Source organism: Phalacrocorax carbo, chromosome 1, assembly GCF_963921805.1.
Source record: "Phalacrocorax carbo chromosome 1, bPhaCar2.1, whole genome shotgun sequence".
NCBI lineage: Eukaryota > Metazoa > Chordata > Aves > Suliformes > Phalacrocoracidae > Phalacrocorax > Phalacrocorax carbo.
This window is the reverse complement of record NC_087513.1, coordinates 115,428,372-115,448,264: the sequence shown is the minus strand read 5'-3', so window position 1 is coordinate 115,448,264 and position 19,893 is coordinate 115,428,372. Positions and strand designations below refer to the sequence as shown.

The window sequence follows — 19,893 nt, the reverse complement described above, 5'->3', positions numbered from 1 at the left end:
AGGCCGGCGCCAGTGGAGGGGGGACGCCGGGGGGAGGAGGCCGCTGCCGCCGCTTCCTGCGCCGCCGCCACGGCCGCTTCCGGGGCGGCTCTGGTGGGGGGGCGGCGGCACCGACATGGCGGTGAAGCGGCGCGGCGTGCCCGCGGCCGACCCGCCGGCGGCCAAGCGAGCCTGCCGGGAGAAGGAGAAGGAGAAGGAGAAGGAGAAGGAGAAGGAGAAGGAGAAGGAGAAGGAGAAGGAGAAGGAGGAGTTCAACGGTGCCCGCTTCAAGGCGCTGCTGAGGGACCCCGCCACCGCCGGGAAGGGTGAGAGGTCCGGGCCGGGTGGTGGCAGCCGGCCGGGGGTGCTGGGCTCGGCTCTGCTGGGCTCGGCTCTGCTGGGCTCGGCTCTGCTGGGCTCGGCTCTGCTGGGCTCGGCTCGGCTCTGCCGGTGCCCGGCGGTGTGGTGAGGTGAGGTCGTGAGGTAAAGGCTCGATCCGCCGGCGCAGCGGGGGCTGGAGCGGCTCCCCCGTCAGCCGCTTATGTCTCCTGTCCCCAGAGCGACGTCGTGGGGATGATGATGACAGTGATGGTGATGATGGTTGCTGTTACTCTAGCGTGGGCACGTGCTGCTCCCGCCCGTACGGAGCCGGGGCCCGCCGCGAGAGCCCGGGGGGCGGCTTCTCGCGTGTCCCACGCGAGGCCTTGGCTCCCCGGGTGAAACTCTCCCGTTGCAGGTCTGGAGACCTTCGTCTCCATTGCTAAGACGCTGCCGTCACCTAACATATATGATGTCGTGGAGGGATATATTAAAATTTCCATGGAGTGCGCTGAAATATTCAAACTTTTGGATGGAGAAAGGAAACCTGAAAGTGAAGTAAGTTGATCGTGCATGTTACAGTTTAATGGCTGGTGGTGTGCTTCTCAACTGGGAGAGCAACCACCAAAGAAATGCTTTGCAACATTAGTAACTCTGATAATTTAGTATGGGTTTGGGTTGTGGGTTTGGGTTGGGTTTTTTTTCCACTTTTCAGTGCAAAGGCGTTCCTGGATTTAATGAGACAACCAGTAGTTCTGCAAAAATCAAGCTGTTAAGGTTCTCTAAACATTATCAAAAGACCATTTATGAAATAAAAGGGTCAACAGAAGAAGTGAAGCAAACAAACAAAGTCTGGTGAAATTAATTGTTTTTAGATTACTAGACATCTCCCCGATACATCGGTATTTCTAGGAAGCCACTAGTACAATTTACCTCTTTTTTTCTCATCTGAGCTGGACACAATTTTTCCTCATCAGAATATGATGAACGAACTACAGAATTTAAAAACTAGCTCTACTGTGAATACAGGGGCAGCATTATTAAATTAAATCTTCTTACAACATAAAATTGGATAGTGTTCTTTTGTTGGTCTTTGCCTTAGATAATTTTTGTCTATTTAATGGTGAGCTGTGTTGTGTTCAATGACATGCTTTCTTCAAGATCCTTTTACTAATAGAGGCTAATGCTTGTAATGAATATAGTCCCAATGCTGTGTGAGCTCTGGATTCAACTAGAAGGAGTTAACTGCAAGACTGGAGCAGCTCAGATGGTTTTCTCCAGCACGTTTCATTGTGCGCTTCCTGGCAGTTGTCTCTTAAAGCATTGGTTCGTTGGCTCTAAGCCTTGGCCTCCAGCTGGAAAAGGGCCTTCAAGATCCGTCAGCCTGTGCTGGGATTTGCACTGCAGTTGGTGTTTGATCCCCAGAAGCGGCTGTCGTGCATGTGCAGATAGATCATGCATGTAGGTCTCAATTCACGTGTGAGGGGGGACCCTTTTTTACGTTCAGTTTATTTGCCCAGGTTTATACAGGCCTTCAGTCAGCACATTGCCTTCGGCTTCCAGTGGAGGTTGTCCCTCTCTACTCCTGAATTTCATGAGTTTAGCAGTTGAAAAAAAAGAGGAGTTGAATGACCTCCTGTGGTTCTAGTCTTTCATTTAGTATCTGTATAGGGGCTTCCTTGAAAATTTGTGCTCTAAGAACTAATCCTTTAGAAGAAGTGTTAACTCAGGAGAGAATTCAGAAGTTAATTTTGATTTCAATTGTGGAAGCTTTCCTCTTGTGGTTGGGCTACTATTTTATTAATGGTGTTTGTTATTGTTTGCTCAGCTATTAATTTCAAGCCGTACCTGATCTTGGTAGATATTAACATGTTTCTATATCTTACAGATGCTATTAATCTTTCAAGCTCTAGAAGCCATTTTACTGAGGACAGCCAGTGACCTCTCACATTTTTCTGTTGTGGGAATGAACATAGTGAAAAAGTTGATTCATTCCTACATGAGATTGGTCTATGCTGCTCTGTACTCTGAAAATCACAGGTAAGCCTTTTCCGTACTGTTGCGGCGAATCTCTTGTCAGTTGCATTGAATTGACCCCAAGGGCCTGCCTGGGTCTTGCACATGTGTACTAGACATTGCAAAATTCAGCTTGACTCACTTCTAATAATCCACTTTTATTTAATGATACTGTTCCACATTTCATAAAATAATTGCACGTGGAAGTCTTTGCAAGGTGGAAGTTCTGATATAATATACAATCTAATGCTATATGATACTTTCCCGAGGCTGCAGTTTTCATGGGTTGTGCCTGTCCTAGTGAGAGGTAAAGTGGATGGTATCCTGAGTCATATTATTTTAATGCTACTTGGTTTGCAAGTGGAATGTACTGCATGGAACAGGGAGGAAAAGGCTTTCCTGTAGTTCAGAGAGGCTGAGCAGTCTATCTTATGATGGCAGAAAGAGCTGCTCTTGTGTGTTTTATTTCCCTGTATTTTTTGTAGTCAGATTTCCATGTTTACAATATAATTCTTTCTTTCAGATTGGCTTTTCTTCTGTAACTTTTCCTGTCTCTTCAATCTAAGGCCATTTTAGGCCGACTGAAGCACTCAAGTGTTACCTAGTCCAGCCTAAACAACAATTTCTTATGCTCTGTGGACAGGGTGAGAGAAGTTCCAAGTGCCAGAGACATTTTAATACAAACCTGGGAGGAAGAAAAAGGGAGATAAAAAAATAGACACTGCAAATGACTTGTCCAAGGCCAATGACTTGTCTTTCAGTCTTTGGACAGGCCAGTATTAGAATAGCATTTTCTGCTTTTCAGTTCATGGACGCAACCACACTTTCTGCACCGCTGAGTTGATCTTATTGCAACAAGCGTTTTAACTGTACATAGAATTCCAAATACGGGTGGATGGGCATATTTTAAATACGTTTTGAAACTATGCAAGATCTGAGCTTCCTGTTAGCATTTAAAGATTGCAAGTTTTGGAGAGATCCTTCTAGAACCTGCAGAGAGGAGGCTGCAGATTTCTGATGGTATTCTGACGCTATATGCTCTGCTTTTTCTGTGCTACCTCTTTGATGTGCAAAGGGATTTTATTGTGCTAGTATGTCTAGATAGGATCTCTGCTTTAACATATGTCTTTCTTATGGATTGTCCATGAATGAAACATGGTGGACAGATTCCAAAAACCTTCATGGGTAGTGGCTATTCAGATGATGGAGATCTGCTGACTTGTACCCGATGGCCCTGTCATATTCCCACTGAAATAAATGGCAAACTCCCACGAATTTAGGAGTTCCTAATTTTTGGCACTTGCTTCGTTTTATCCTACTTTACAAAGTAAATATCCAACATCTCACTGTAGCTTAATTTTTGGGGAGAATATAAATAGGCATTCACTTTTCCCTTCTTCCCTCTCCCCTCCTTCCCAGTTGCCATTATCACTGCCTAAAATAATGGTTTTGGTTGTTTTAACTTCTCTTCTATTTTCTCAGGCAAATTTTCCCAGTGGTCAGTGAGCAAGAATCAAAACTGAGTGTAAATTGTGGGGTTTAGTTCATGACAAGACCGTGCTGCGTAGTTAAACTGAAGAAAACATCTGTCATTCAGCTAAAACATAAAAAATGCAGTCTTACTTTGGCCTAGGCTGTGTGTATCCTTAACTTTAGCATCAGCTGTAGGTCCTCTGGACCCGCTTGTGGCAGTAAAGACCATAAGCGTTTGCAGGACTGGAGGCTCTGTCCAAGAAATATGCTTATAGAAATAGGCTGTTCACAAAAAGAAGATTGGAATAATGTGTGTTTAGTGTAAATATGTATTGTGATGGTCATTAAAATGCTTGGTTATGTATTTAGCTGAAGCCCTCATCAACTGCAGCGAGAGCTTTGCGTGATCGGGGATACTTTCCTAATGGCTGTTTTCATTGCTGGTGTTGGGACTGCCTCAAAACTCCTTCATGCCTGAAACTCTTGAAGGCTTGGGTGGATGTTGGAGGTGGACTGGGATAATTTCCTTTACAGGAAAAAGGTCTTTCTTTAAATTTTAATCTCTTGATTTGGTTGGTTGTATAACTGTCATCCTGGAAATAACCTGGAGGTTTTCTTCTGCCTGTCATTTTAGGATGAGCCGAGTGTGCCTTACCCTGTTGTCAGCAATGGTGGCTCAGGGGCCGGATTCAGCAAGGGATGTGTATAGCCATTTTGATTTCAATAATAAATTTCTGCCTGGATTATTGAAAAGGAGGTGTAAGAAGGTAAATTAAGCTGCCGTATGCCATGAAATGCTATGCCATGGTTCCCATCAGTTTTCTTCTGCCAAGGATTTAAAACTAATCTGTTGCTAAAGCCTCTTTGCAGTATTTTCCTCTGCAAGAACTTACCTCTTTGTGTCCTGTGTCAGGCTTAAATGCTTCTTGATTGTTTCTAATTGGCAGTAGAATTGACCTGTGGGGCAGGAGTCTCCCGTCTACCTACACAGGAAATCCCCAGTGGGTATTTCTGAGTATCTGCAGTAGTGGGAGAGCTGGCCTGCACCCTTGAGGTATAGCTTGCTTCATTTTGCATCCCATGCTGGTCTTTCTCATCTTGTCAGGGTGCAGAGCTCCTCAGGATAAGCTTGTTATCACATTGCTTTGTAGAATTTACTGCAAAACGTCAAAGTGCCTTGTCTGTTTCTAATAAGCTGTGGTGAAATATAAATGTATAGTTTCTGTGGACTACCCTTCTAATGTCTAAAATTGAGTGAAAATGATGGTAAACTTCTGAAAACTGTTTAGTGATGTGTTTGGGAAGAGCTGGGTCTTTTTTCTAGTGCGTGGATTGCAGTTTGGTCCCACTGAAATAAATGGAGGTTCTGCAGTTGTGGAAATGGGAAGAGGATTTTGCCCAGTACTAGTACAGTCAGAGTAATTGCATTTGAAAATATAACCAGGAGTTTTAATCTCTTGGCAGAAATCCTTAAGGAGAAGATGTGAGTGAGAAGAAAAAGTCACTCCTCTTTTTCCACAGGGAACTTTATTTCTTGTTTCCTCTCTGTTGAAAATAATCAGGGTTGACCTGAACAAATGTTTTAGAACAAGATTATTTGTATTTTGTTCCAAATGTAAGTGTACAATAAATTCAATATTATTTTCAATACTGATACATTGTTTCTAGTTTTTAAAGATGACTTGCAGAATAAATGCATACATTTGGGTTTGTGCCATCTGTGGTGACAAATGAGACAGTAAAAAGTGGTTTCAGGGAGAAAGGTGTGTGTTTGGTTTTTTGCCTTCTACTTGGTTGCTTTATATATAAACAATTTTGAGAATGTCAGATTTAATGTCTTTTGACCTTACTGCAGAAGTTGTCCTTTAGGAGTACCTCCACCCCTTAAATTTAAGCACTTAAATTTAAGTCTTTTGACCACAAGCTTATTAGATATGCAAGCAAGGTAGGAGGAAAAATGTTTCCAAAAATGGATTGAAGATCTCACTCTTGCTCAGTGTTCAGTGAAACTATTATGTCACAACTGGCTATCAGAGGTGAATTTTTAATACAGAAATTCACCCAAAGCTTAAAGCAGAATCTCATTTCTTTCTCTTTATTTCTTCTTTCAACCCTTTCATGAATCACTCCTGCCTTATGTTTAGCCTAGTCAGTATCTTCTTTCAGGGATTTTTATGTGTAACTTAATTCTGCACAGTAAGTTTCAAAAAATTATAAATCATGTTCATATCTTATGATCCTTTTCTGGGCAAAGATTTTATGACTTCTGCTGTGCCTGAATTTGTAGTTTCATAACATATTAGCCCCTTTTTAAAGAGCTTTCTATTCCAGCTGGTCTCAGTTGCATGACCCGGGTAGCTCCATGAGCAGCTGTGATAGCTGAGGGATGTGTGTAATGCACTGCAGCTCAAAGATGGCAATAAGCAGCAGGAGTCCCCAAGACTGGCACTGCTCTGCAAGCCTGTATAGTAAGAAACTGCAGCAGCAGTACGATCATTACCATTTTTGAGTGGTTTTTTGAATTGATGAGTATACCAAGCAGTGCAGAAGTGAGGATGCTCAGTGATGTGTATACTTGGTTTGGCATGAAACTACTGTTAATGTTTTCTTTTTTCGTTTTTTTGTTGTTGTTGTTTTTTTTTTTAATTCATGGCCTATGTCATATACTGAGAATGGAAAAATATTTGAAATAGGACACCATCCTTTTTGATGTTAACTTTAACAGACTGAGATCTGCTTAATGCAAGAAGATTTTCAAATGGATACACTGTGGATGTATTGCATATAAATATATGTACGTGATTATGTGCAACATGTTTATAGAAGTTGTTTAATTTAGCTGTTTATAGTACTTATAGTCAATTGTTGCAGTACTAATTTTGCATTTGTGTACAATCTGTATGCTAATAGTGCCTTTTATCTTTTTTAGGGGAGAACTGATGTCCGTATGGCCTATATTCAGTTTGCTCTCTCCTTTTTAATTGCCGGTGACAATGCAATCTTGACACAGGTGCTGGAATTAAAAGGTATTTCACAATTGCTTGTATTTTTTTTTTTTGAAAGGCAGTCTTTTATAGGTGATAATAAATATGAGCTAATTCAAAATGTGAACCAGTTAAACAGCACTAGTAAGTGCCTCTTCTGCTTGAGAATAATACTTGCTATCTGCAAAAACTCTGTAGAAATAGGAAGCCCTTGGTGACACAGATATAAAAAAGGTAAATGTAGTATAACTTTGACGTCATAGGTTCGATGAGCAGAAGAAAACTTCATGGCCTCCAGCCTTGCTCATAACACAGTAATAGTGGCTATCATAGAATACTGTGTTAGAAGGGACCTCGAAGATCATTTGGTCCAACCTTTCTTTGCAAAAGCGTGATCTAGACAAGAAGGCCTAGCCCCTGTCCAGCTGAATCTTAAAAGTGTCCAATGTTGGGGAATCCACCACTTCCCTGGGGAGATTATTCCAATGGCATTGCATTAAAATTTATTTTAGAAAGTGTGCTTTTGGGACAGGGAATGACAGTGCACACCTAATCCAGTCAGCACAGCTGGCTTTCCTTCCCCTGTAAGATACTGAAGTTCTCTGTAAACTGAAGTTCTGTAACTTCGGAATGCACAGGTGAGCCCAAAGGTGATGCACGTTGTTGGAGATGTAACCTCCAAACATTTCAGAATCACTCAGTGAAACAATTGTGAGTCCTTCAATGGAAAACATAGGCTTTTACTGAAGTTTAAACACTGCTTAGCGTATTGGGGCCTGAAATATATTTGACGTTGACAGATGCTGTTGCAATAAGTGTTAATAACCAAGTTGGCAAGTTAGCTAGTTAGGATGAGAGCAGGTTTGGCAGCATCACTTGTTCATCGCTGTAGTTACAGACACATCATCCTTCTGAACTCTGATTGCAGCCTTTTGGTTCATCCTTAAATATAACAGCAAGGTAAATAATACGACATTGAAGAAAATTGATATGCATTGCCTGGAGTATTTTAGTATGAAAATAGCTTTCGCATTTTCACTTAACATTTGAAATGTCTTCTTAGATTTCATTCCAGATATTCTTCGTTCTGAAATAAAGGAAGACAGAGTTTCTACTGTCAATCTTGTACTTTCCACACTGAGAACTAAGGTATGATATACCCTTGAAACTGCGTTGTCCCTTGTTTTCTGTTTTCTTTGCTGCTGGAAACAGTTCTGCAGTAGTTTCTCATAAGATGTACAGCTCTTTAAGATGTTGGCACTGTGCTGCTGAAAGCTTGTCAGTGTGTTTGTTGGAGGGTGATAGCTTGGCCGTATTACTGTTTCAGGACTGAAGCTTATGTTTTTCAGATGCCCTCTTTTAAAGGAAGTCCTTGCATAGCCTGTACTTGGATGTCAGTTTCAGCTCATCTTTAGTGTGTGGTGTCCAACAGTTTCTGGTTGTTTCACGGGTTGCGATTGCATCAGTGCCAAGTCTGAAGGTCAAAAGAACTGGAGTCTTTTTGGTGCTTCCAGTGACAGTAAGATTGGTCTGTCACTGAATGCGCCGAATGCCAAAATGGGGAGGTGAGCTAGGTTTAACTAGGTTTGTTAGCTCTGAACTAGGTAATGACGTACAATCTTCTTTCCAGGTGAAAAAGGATTTTGTGTGTTTTTAGTATGGGGACTGTGACATGAATTGGGTTTTTAGGAGCTATCTGGTTGCAGTTGAAGAGTGTGTGGTTCCGTTTCCCAACCAGTCGTGGCAGGGTTCCACTGAGGCCACATCCTATGGCTCTGGGTAGCTAGTCGTTGGACTTGGTTCCTGTTAGTACGGCAAGGTTTCTGCTGTGGGAGATAAATTTGGTCAAAGGTATTTCTTGGTGGGGCAGAGGAAAAGGGAAGTCTTATCATAAAATTGTCTTCCCAAGATCAGAGAAGTTTTTGTGAAAAAGCAAGGGTACATTCCATCTGCTCTCAGGAAGTACTGTTGGAGAGGTAAGTCTGCTCCTCTTTGAAGTTGTTTTTTTCTGATTCTTTCATAACAGACAGAAATAACCTTGTGATATAGAAGGTTTGAGACAGAAAAGTTGAAAGTAGGAATTGCTGAAAGGTGTGAGAGTTGGTTTAGTCTCGACTGCCTTTCCTGTGCTCTGTTCTTCCTTAGCTTCTGAGCATGGCTGTGCCTCTTTCACTGTGATGCACCAGCTTACTGCTGCTGTGGATACGGCAACTGCACCAGATTTTATTTCTATATAACTGTTTTTAAAATGTCTTTAGTTCCAGTGTCTATGGTTTTTTAATCTCTGTTTTGTATTACTGTAGCTGTTGTATGACCAATTGAGAGAATGAAGAAAAAGTAGTTTCAGATGTAGACTCTAGCCATAACAGCATGCCTCAGACTCAGGTGTTTCACAACTGACTATTTAAAGCCAAAAATATGCTTTCATTTTTTTCTGTTGCAATAACCCTGGAAGAAGAAGAAGGAAAAAGCTAGCATTTAAACGTAAAATAAACGTCCTTGAAACTTTGTTTTTTAAATGAAGCTTTTCCCATGTGGGTATTGTACATCATATACGGTTACGTTATTGGTGAAACCTGACACACTGTGTGACTCCTTCAGTTTAGCAAGGAAAATGAGAATTAAAAAGATGAGGGCAGAAGAACACAGTTGGAAAACATCTGAGAACTTCCTCCACTGTGTTTTCTCTTTTGTTCAAACTTTATTTGTAGCAGGTTCTACCATCTCTACCAGCAGGTTTCCATGATCCTAGTCTGTGGCTGTGCTACTCTAAATGTGTTCTGTGCTATTCAGTTGAATTCAAATGTCTATCCTATTCAGTGTGTTCAGTGTTTGCAGAAGTACTAGGGTCGTGTGGCTTCAGCTCTATCAAGATGGGAGCAGGAGCATATGAAAGAAGCGTTAGGAAGACAGGCAGAACCTTTCATCTGCTATAGTGAGGAGAGTGACCTGTGTGTGTACTAGAAGAACGAAGTGTGTTGCTAATTTGTCATTATTTTGTGGTAACTTGCGAAAAATAGAAGAGTTGTTTGTGTGTTTGTTTTTCTTACTGTTTTCAGGTGGTTCAAAATAAAAATATCACCAAAACCCAGAAGGTGCGCTTTTTCACTGCAGAAGTGTTGATTCATATAGCTTCGCTTTACCGGTGGAATGGGATTACTGATGTCAGCCCTGGGGATCTAAAGGTCTGGTAACTACTTCTTTGTAACTCCTAATCCTTGACCTGCCTTCCCCCCTGCTGCCCCTCTTGCAGCCCACAGATTCTGAAATAGCTCATCAAGGTTAGAGTAACTGGGAGTTCAGGAAAGGGATCTGCTGAGGCTACTTAAAGAGAAACCCTGACTTTCTGCTGCTTCTCACCACTTGAGGAAGAGGGTTTGTTTCCCCGCCCTAATTGCCAGAACTGCAGTGCAGATCTGTGCACCAGGGAGAACTGGGGATTTTGGGTGCGAGTACGGTATTCCATTTGTGTCTCTGTAGGAGAATATATCAGAAGCAGTGTTCTTACCACATCCCTCATTCCCATCCTACATGCTGATCTGATATGAGAGCTAAACTCCCAAGATGGTTGCCAGCCTTTCAGCTTGCATGGTTTGAGAGGTTGGCAGGGTTTCTGAAAGCTGAGCTGTTACTGATTCTGCTGGTCCATGAAATCACATTCCTAAAGTCATAGATGAGGCAAGGATGAGGGCTGCAGCTTGTGGGGGTGTGAGTACTGCAGATGTTTTGTCATCTTCTCCTCATAAATAGGTTACATTTTTTTCTTTTTTATTTTCTTAATCATGTAATCTCTTCCCCCCCACCCCTTTCACTATAGGAATATCTAAGGCATGTCTGCAAGCCTAATGCAGACTTTTCACCTTTGTGTTGATTAACACTTGATCTTTAGAAGCCCAACTATTCTTCTTCAAAACTTCTAACACTGAACAACTGCCTTCTCATCCTACTTCTACTGGATGTTTATGCCTATGCCATTGCAATCCTGATATCTCGTAAATGCCTTTTGGAGGTGATCTGTTTCTAGTAGGTGTCTGCTTGGAGCTATGCAAATCTGTGATCCTATTCATAAACATGCATTTCAGTTTTGAGTAATTTCCAATTCTTACAATTCCATGCAGTCCTTGTGAGTCAGAAGGTTTGTGATTTTTCCTTACTGCAGTTGTCAGGAGACTTCTCATTTGTAGGGATCTTGAGCTGTGCTGGATGTAAAATGCTGGATTCACTTTTTTTTTTCTTTTTGCTTGACATGGCTATTTGGTCACTCTTTCCATTTTTGTATGGTGACTGTAATGGCATTGATGCCCCACCGCCTTTCCCTGAAGCGTTGGTATATTCAGCATACTGTTAGCTATCCATTTTTCTTGCCCTGTATGAAAGTCTTCTGCCAAATTGGTCCAAAACCCATACACGCGCGTTTCACGTGCTTTGTGCTGAAGGCTTCAGGGATTTTTTTTTTTGTCTTTCTGAACTTCGTCATAATGAACCTGGCCTGTAAGGTTGACAGTTGGATATTTCAGATTAAATATTAGGTCCTTGACTTCAAAGTCCCAGGATGGCCTTGCCCAATTTCTGTAAGTTTTATATCACTACTTTTCTTTAGCTTGACTTTTTTCTGTCTTCTTCTGTCTGGCTTCTTAGCAAAAAGCTCTAAGTCAGTGATGCAGGTAGTACATATGTGCCTAAATCTGGTAGGTTTGCTGTCCTTGGAACAAAAAATACTGTATATATGATGTGTTTAATACAGAAACTGAAATTTGTCTTATTAATCTGAACAAAAGTCAAACTATCTTTTAGCACTTCTGTATAAATGGAGCTTAATAAAATTCAGAGAAGAGTGAAATTGATGTAAGATTTTCTTCTGTGATACCAAAAATCATATACCTTTTTTACTCCTTTTTGGTTTTTATAGGTGACTCAAGGTTCTGAAGAGGTGGGAAAGATGATGGTACGGGAACTTGTTCATAATTTCTTAATGGAACTGTGCTGCTCCCTGAAACATGGCATTACTTTCTATGATCCAAGTCTTGGAACTTCTGGCAAGTAAGTCACAAGACAGCTGAGACTGTATTGTGTACTTTGTGCTAGGAACAAGAGAGACCTCGCTAGTTATTTTGTCTGCTGTTCCTGGCCTTTGCCAGAAAATTCACTGAATTCTGCTTCCCTCTCTCTTTCTAATGTGGCCGAAGAAATAAATATGTTGGGTTTTCTGTTGTTTTTGGTTTTAACTTCCCAAGATCAAACTGTTGGAGCTCCTTATAGCTCTGAGTATCAGAGTAGAGAGCGCTCTGCCCTGTTCATAGGGGCTTAGGCAATGGTGGTGTTTCTCTGAGCCATCTCCATGAATAACTAGATAACAAGTCTCTTATTGTAAAGTGTGATTTTGGACCATAGATTTTTTTTTTTTGGGTGGTGGTGGTGTGACAATACAGTATCAGTGCTGCAGTGTAAACCAAATGGTAGTAAAATATCTAGTCTAATTTACATTTTGTACATCCAAACGTGGTTTATTCCAGATTTCAGCAAAACATCAACATTGATTTCAGTAGTGCCAGAATTTGGCCTCCAACGCCTAATCTGGAAACACTTGTTTGCCCTACTGTTTCCATGTGCTAACTAGTTAAAATATGCATGCACTAAGATTATAACTAATAGAGAAAATAATTGAGAGTCTTGTAATTCCATGGAGGGGTTCTCATAAGGTGAGTTTATGCTTCATGACATTAGCTGGGCAAAGAAGGTACTAGATAGTAGTAGTAGGTACTGATACTGAGTAGTGCTAGAGCAGGTTGTTTCATGCTTTGTGCAGTATTTCACCTGGTATTTGTCTGGTATCTGTGGTACTCTTACTTTGTTTAGGGACATACAGAAGTAAACTTAAAAAAAGAGGGCTGAAAGACTACAGAAAATACTTCCAAGTTTAATATTGAAGTTTTAATTCCACATTTTTAGTGTTCTGAAGTTTAGTTAGTATATTTCTGAAACATTGTGGGTTTAATTAAAAGTAAATACTCTTTTGTCATGCAGAAAGCCTGGAGGTAAATTCAGTTCTTACTTTTCTGAGTTTATACTCAGAAATTATGCCAGCAGTGTGAGAGGTCTTGCCTTGAATTTACCCCAGCAACAGTTAGAGGAGTTGCAGAGTTAGCATTGCATGTAAAGTATCCAAATATGGATTTCTTTTCTGAAGTTTGGGTGCTTTTGTTTTATATGTTTGGTTTTTTGCCTTCAATAGGGGAGGAAATGTGGTGCTTCTGCGCTTTCTGCTTGGTTTAAAAACTGCAACAGAAGATGAAATGGTTGCTGATCTCATGGTGAATATTCTTAAAGTATGCCCAGATTTACTGAATAGATACTTTAAGGAGACCCAGTATTCCTTTGTTCCTAGATTGAAGTCAGCTTGGATGGACAATATGAAGTTACTCAAAAAGGTAAGAGTATGAATGATGCACATTGCCTCTCCATAGAAATTTGCAATCCCAAAAGTCTTCTATTCCTCCAAAAATTGAGGAAACAGTATTGTTAAACAGTAGTGCAGAATTACACAAAATTGTAATAGGAAAAGATGGTAAAGTCAAGCATTCCTGACCTACAGAAAAGTTACCAAGCAAAGGAACTTGGTAGTAGATTGGTAAGCCTGCCTTTGATTGCTTTTATTACAGATGGGTATTCTAATGCCATTCCATTGTAAAATTTGTAACGATTTGGCTACTGTGCAGTATGGAGCCCCACCAGCCTGTGGTGTGCCTGTGTTGGGTATAAACTAACTCTGAATTCATGATCTTAGCTGAGGTCTTCCTAGTGACAAGGAACAAGATTTCATTGATTTCACAGGAACTAAGCTGAGGATCAGGGAGTGGGCTTTTTGTTTTTGTTTCGGAAGTAGCTGTTCTGTATCAGGGGAAACGCACGCATCTGAAGATGTGTTCACAGCTGTAAATGCACAGTGCTTTAGAGTTTATTAAAATCGCTAAAAAGCAGACTGGCACAATATTGAATAAATAATGATTTTAAAAACAAACCAGTCCAGCAGTGGGGAAGTTAGGTGACTGAGGTTTAAGTGAATTAAACAGGAAGGACTTAATGGTTCTGAAATAACGCCATCAATTACTGTAGGTATGTTAGGAAAGAAGCAGCAGGATGCTGTAAAATGTTGAAGATGGTAGATGGAGGAGGGGGGGAAATGGCATCCTGTTTTCTGTGGGTGCTGAGGAAAATGAGCCATGGCTCAGAGCCACGGCTGCTTTAAAAAGTGTAGACATAGAGTAAGTTGGAAGGTCATTTGGTAAAAAGCTATGCTCGGAGCAGGAGGCTGTATAAACATTTAACTAAACTGGGAAAGAAGGAACTGGCATAAGAAGCAGTGGGAAACACCACGCTGATGGTGTGTGTTTTGAGATGCAGCAACATCGAAGTTCAGCTGGAAAAACCTTTTGTCCTTTCTGAGTGTTCCTCTGACTTTTTGCTTTAGCTTAAAATGGGCAAGTAGGATCTGTGATTTGTTAGTTGAGAAGGGGTGGCATTTAGCAGGGGTGCAGGTCACATGCAGATGTTCCATTTAATTGAATGGGTGTCTGGGGGATGCTCTGCAGCATTTCTGCATAGAGATTGATATTTAGTGCTGTCATGACTTTTGACAAGTCAAAGTCTGTCTGTAAAATGCTCCCTGCAAGAAGCTGGTATCTCCAGGGCTATATCAGTGTTATTTGTTTTTCAGATCTATGAGGCTCAACCAGAGGTTTCCAATTCTTTTAGGACTTTAGAGTTTATTCCACTTCCCAGGTTGCTTTCTATGGTGATGGTAACAACAGTCCCTGCAGTGTGCAATAAAACAATGTTCACCCAAGGACTAAATGTAAGTCTATAGTATTTCAGTGGATTTTTCTGTCCTCTTTAATACTGTTTGATTTAATTGTGTGATCATCCAAGAAATTTCTTAAGTTGGTTAATTACATACGTTTTATATTGTCTGTCCCAGCATAAAGCTGGCTTGGGGAAGCACTGGAAAATGAAATAAAACCCATTGATACCGCTTCCAAGAGGCACCAACTCTACCGATGCTCACTAGTGATTTAGGCTGGGAATCTGAAAACCTACAGATTCTTTCCGGCAAGCCAAGGTTTCGGAAATAATTAATTAGTTAACAAGTTTTAATATATATTCAGAGTACAGATCTTGTGCAAGCATAAGAGGAAGCAGTGAAATGTCACTAATTCAACTTCCTTCATTTAGTTACCCAGCACAGTAGTGAAGCACAGCATACTGTCACTTGTGTCAATGGTTCTGAGAAGAGCCTTGAAGAATATTGAGTACTGTTTGAATGAAGAAACTTGGCAAAAGTCAGAAATCTACACACTGTCAATGATGCAGGAATTCGTACAACTCTACAGAGAAGCCATCAGCAAGGTACAAAATAAAAAGAAAACTGGAGTATAACGTGAATCATTTTGCAGCAGGTATCTACTCCTCTGCACTTTCTTCCCAAGTAGTTGAGCCTGGGAGCCAGGAGAATAGTATCTTTGAGCAGTGGGAGGGCAGAGCCGTGGGTTAAAAAGTGTTAATAGCTGGTGTGGTAGTAGACTATGTTTCTTGACAAAGTTGTCTGATGGAAATGCAAACAAAATTTTGTTGTGAGAGAAATTTGTAACATCGGTAGCTGTTGTGCTGCAAATAAATTCCAAGAGCAGGCTCAGAAGAAAAATTATCCTCCTGGTTTGGATAAATTATAGCCAGCAGATTTCACTCAGACTTTAAAAGTTACTAGACAAGGTAGACTTTGGATTGAAAATATACCATGAGGATGAAGAACCAAACATAATTTTTTCACAGGAAACTTTTTCAGTGAAGTGTTCTTTCCAGTATTTATGTTCTGCAGAAGTGAAAGTACACCACTTGATTACAGTTCTTTTTCCAACTTCATACAAGATCAGTTCCAACCTTTGTGAAGGGCAGCAAATTCTTGTGTTGGTTGGTTGTGAATGTTTCCATCACAGTAGCTTTATCTCATGCAGGAGAGCTATTGCAAGTTACTGTTTTTGCGTCTAGCTTTTACCAGACATGAACAATATAGTGGCTGTCTGGCAGTCGTTTCTGAAGCAAGGGAGAGAACACCACGATGGTCAAGAGGAGAAAAGGGAAAGTGATACCTCCACTGTGAAGGCAATGACTGGGACCGCAGAAGCTGCTGAACAGCATGGTAGGCAAAGCAGGTGGAGTTACCCTTTTACATGTGTGTAAATCGGTATGGTGAAATTCTCATCCTATGTAAGGTGGTTAACTTCAGCAGAGTCCAGATGTCACTTGTGCATTTACTATTCATCTTTGTTTTGTTTGGTTCTTTGGGCAGTTTAATTCTGACCAGCATCAGAATTACCTAAAAACATGGTTTGACAAATAGGCTGCCGTTGCTGCTAAGAGGTTAAGCAGTTTGTCTTTCTGCTGTCACAGAATCACAGAATGGTTGAGGTTGGAGGTCATCTTGTCCAACTCCTCTGCTTAAACATGGTTGCCCAGGACCATATCGAGGCAGGTTTTGAATATCTCTAAGGATAGAAACTCCCAACAATATTTCTGAGCAACATATGCCAGTGCTTGGCCACCCTCACAGTAAAAAAAGCATTTCCTGATATTCAGAGGAAACCCGCTGTGTTTCAGTCTGTGCCCATTGCCTCTGGTCCTGTCTGTCACTAGGCACCACTGCAGAGAGCCTGGCTCCAACTTCTTTGCACCCTCCCTTCAGGTATTAATATACATTGATAAGATCTCCCTGACCCCTCTTTTCTCCAGGCTGAACAGTCCCAGCTGTCAGCATTTCCTCATAGGAGAGATGCTCTAGTCCCTTCCATCATCTTCATGGCTTTTTGTTGGACTCTGTCCAGTATGTCCATGTCTCTCTGGTACTGGGGAGTCCAGAACTGGACTGAGCACTCCAGCTGTGGCCTCACCAGCGCTGAGTAGAAGAGCCCCTCACTCCTCTACTGAGGGAATGATCGCCTCCCTGCTGGCAATACTTTGTCTAATCCAACCAAGGATACTGGTAGCCGCCTCTGTGGCAAGGGCACCTTACTGGCTCATGCTCAACCTGGTGTCCACCAGAACCCCCAGGTCCTTTTCTGCCAAGCTGCCTTCCAGCAAGGTGGCCCCCAGCACATACTGGCACATGGGGTTGTTTATCTTCTGGTGCAGGACTCTGCCATTCCCCTTGCTGAACTTAACCCTCCTGTCCTCGACCCTTTTATGCTAGTAGAGTATTTGCAGCCACACGATAAAACAGGCAGGGAAACTGATATGCCTGAAAAATAACTTTTTGAGGGATTTTAGTTCGGCCAAGTTATTTTATGATGAGATAATTTTTTTTTTAAGTCACTAGTTACTGTGGCTACTCAAATGCTTGTGTTGCTGTAACATAGGATTAGAAACACACAAGTGTTGGAAGAGGGAGAGCGGGTTGGAGTGAAGTCTTCAGTTTTTCTCTCGCAAAACCAGTGGCCCTCCTGAGGGACTTATTTTCATAGTCCCATTGAAGGGAACTGGAAGTTTTAGGACTCTGTAGCTTGGCTAGCAGCCTGCAATGCTTTACTTATAGACTGAATATAAATCCACAGTCAGTTTCATGCCCTTCACAGGGCATATTCCATAGTGCAACTTCCTGGAGCAGAGAGTTTTTCAGTGTGTGTCCTTCCGTGTGTGGCTTTGGGCAGCAAAATTGTTGTCAACGCTGATACTCCAAGGCTCTTTATTGGCCAAGTGCCTGCAAAACCAATGGGGTAGCTGATCTCTAAAGTACTGTAGCTGTAGTTTGTCTGCATACTAGGGTGATAATACTGTATCAGTTACTCTCAGCTCACTTTTTACAGCTTTATTTGCACTGTGGCCACTAGAGAATTCTTTTTTAATGGGAGTTGAGACTCAGGCAAACAAAGACAAAGTTATGCATGGCAGCCATCCAGTTCTTCATAGCTCCCTGAGGGAGACCCAGTTAACAGGAAAAAAGTAGGTGTTAAAAAAAAGTTTTGGCTGCCCTTCATTTATCTTGCTTCCTTTAACTAGTGACTGGATAACAAGTAGCTTTTATGTGTCCTCATGTTATAAACTAAAAGAATATTTAGCTGCTGAAATTGCTTTTCTTAAGAAGTAAACAGCTGCCTTAGCTGGGTTTGGTGTTTCTCTCATAGATACTGTTGTCTTGCTCTTGCCATGAGGTCACATTCAGAAAGTGTTATTTTGAAAGAGGGAAGGTGAAGAAAGACACCTTCTTTAACTAAAGTAATAAATCAGTAATAAATTAGTGGACTGTCTCCTGCACTTCCCTAGTCAAACCTACCTGGCATTAGGTAAAAATAGTGTCCCTGGAAACCAGCAGCATGACCGTATCCTTTCCTTCGCTTTTTTCTGTTGTTCAGCCTTAAATTGAACAGCAGTGGGACAGACTGGATTCTTATAGTGAGTGTTAACATGTTGAAGTTGTCTTTTATATGTGTGAGCTCTTTAGAATCAAATTAGAAATGGCAACTGCCAATGTAAGCACTGAATAAGCTGATCTGGTTTTAAAAGTATTCACACAGAAATGCTGGAGAAGGAAAGGGAGGATTCCTTTTTTTTTTTCTGTTTCTTCTTATTAGTGGGGAAGATAACTGATCATTTCATAGGCAAGTCTATTGGAAATATAGTTAGTAATTCTCATGTTTGATAATGTAGGTGCTATACTGTGCTCTCTTGGTATGAAGGAAGGAGAAACTAAACGCTTTATTTAGTTTCAGATGATGCTGAGACATTGTTTCTGAAAGCTGCACTGCTTCAGGTCATATGCCTTTATCAGAAGGTTGTGCCCCACTTGGTAGCACGGAGCAACTTTGATTTTAGCAAGCTGCTAAAAGGTACGTGATGGGTATTTCTATTACCTTCATTGCTTTCTCTGGCTATTTACAAAGTCCACAACAGAAAGGAATGTTTGCTCTTCCGTGTAGACAGAGAAAGAACTGTTTTCTAAAAGTAACCTGTTTTAGTTTCTTCATTGTGTTGGCATTTATTGTTGCTATTTCTGCTGTGCTCTGGCACTCTGCCCTCTTAAATTCCATAGCTGTTCTGCTACACTCAGTTGCTGTAAGTAGTAGGTTGTGCTAGTGTCTTCCTCTTGTGTGTTGTATTCTTGCAAAAATTTGGTTTTTATGGGGTTTTAATTCTCATGTTTCTGAGGAAGACTTATATCCAACTCTTAATAGGATTTGGGGGTGTAGGTCTAGGAGAATTATGTCAACAATCCAATGTAAGTAGGTTATTTCCAAACTCTTATTAGTTGCAGTGGTACTTTTTTTTTTTTTTTTTAAACAGGACACTTCACAGAAAATTTAAGGTGGGGGAGAAGCACATACCAATTCACCAATCTCTGGAAAAATCTTTTAACATTCAAGTATTTTTTCCATTTGCTGTGTTTTCAATTACTTTATCATAGTTTGGCAGTGTGTAGGGAGAAAAGTATTCTGTATGGTATTATCTCCTGTGGAAAATCTGTATGAGGAAGCACTTTAGCAATGTTGTATTTTTGTCTCTGATGTCATGTTCACGGAGGGTATTCCTCTTCATCCGGCAGAAGTAAACAGAAACATTCTGTACCTGCTTAATGCAGCAGGGATGCTGAGCTTCAGATTAGGGACAGTGGGCAAGATCCTCCAATACTGTTTGTGTAACAATAAATACAGCCATTTAAAATTGAGACTGGGGGAGAGAGCAAAATGTTGTTTGGACATCTTTGCTGTCTGCAGGCCACCAGAGCTTGTAGGCCACCAAACTAGAGCAACTATTGGTGTTTTAGGCAGGTCTGGGACATGTAAGAATGGGAGTTATGTAGATGTGTTAATTAAAGTCTGTCAGGGAAAAAAAAATCATAGAATTATTTAGGTTGGAAAAGACCTTGAAGACCATTGAGTCCAACCACAAACCTAATGCTGCCAAGCTCACCACTAAACTGTGACCCTACACACCCCATCTACACATCTTTTAGTAATGTGTGACTCATCCACTTCCCTGGGCAGCCTGTTCCAGTGCTTGACAATTCTTTCCGTGAAGAAACTTTTCCTAATATCCAATCTAAACCTCCCCTAGCACAACTTGAGGCTGTACTCCTTGT

General features: G+C 41.2%; 1 protein-coding gene across 1 annotated transcript in view; it reads left to right on the top strand.

The window, feature by feature from the left end:
* Positions 1-77: 77 nt before the first annotated feature.
* Positions 78-19,893, top strand: part of URB1 (URB1 ribosome biogenesis homolog) — a 59,062-nt gene continuing 39,246 nt past the window's right edge. The window contains exons 1-13 of the mRNA XM_064470681.1: positions 78-305; positions 716-855; positions 2,186-2,337; positions 4,421-4,553; positions 6,716-6,812; positions 7,834-7,919; positions 9,830-9,955; positions 11,680-11,810; positions 13,003-13,198; positions 14,485-14,622; positions 15,000-15,173; positions 15,813-15,963; positions 18,521-18,643. Coding sequence (XP_064326751.1) covers positions 116-305; positions 716-855; positions 2,186-2,337; positions 4,421-4,553; positions 6,716-6,812; positions 7,834-7,919; positions 9,830-9,955; positions 11,680-11,810; positions 13,003-13,198; positions 14,485-14,622; positions 15,000-15,173; positions 15,813-15,963; positions 18,521-18,643 — 1,837 coding nt within the window. The 5' untranslated portion in view covers positions 78-115. The remainder of the gene's footprint in view (positions 306-715; positions 856-2,185; positions 2,338-4,420; positions 4,554-6,715; positions 6,813-7,833; positions 7,920-9,829; positions 9,956-11,679; positions 11,811-13,002; positions 13,199-14,484; positions 14,623-14,999; positions 15,174-15,812; positions 15,964-18,520; positions 18,644-19,893) is intronic.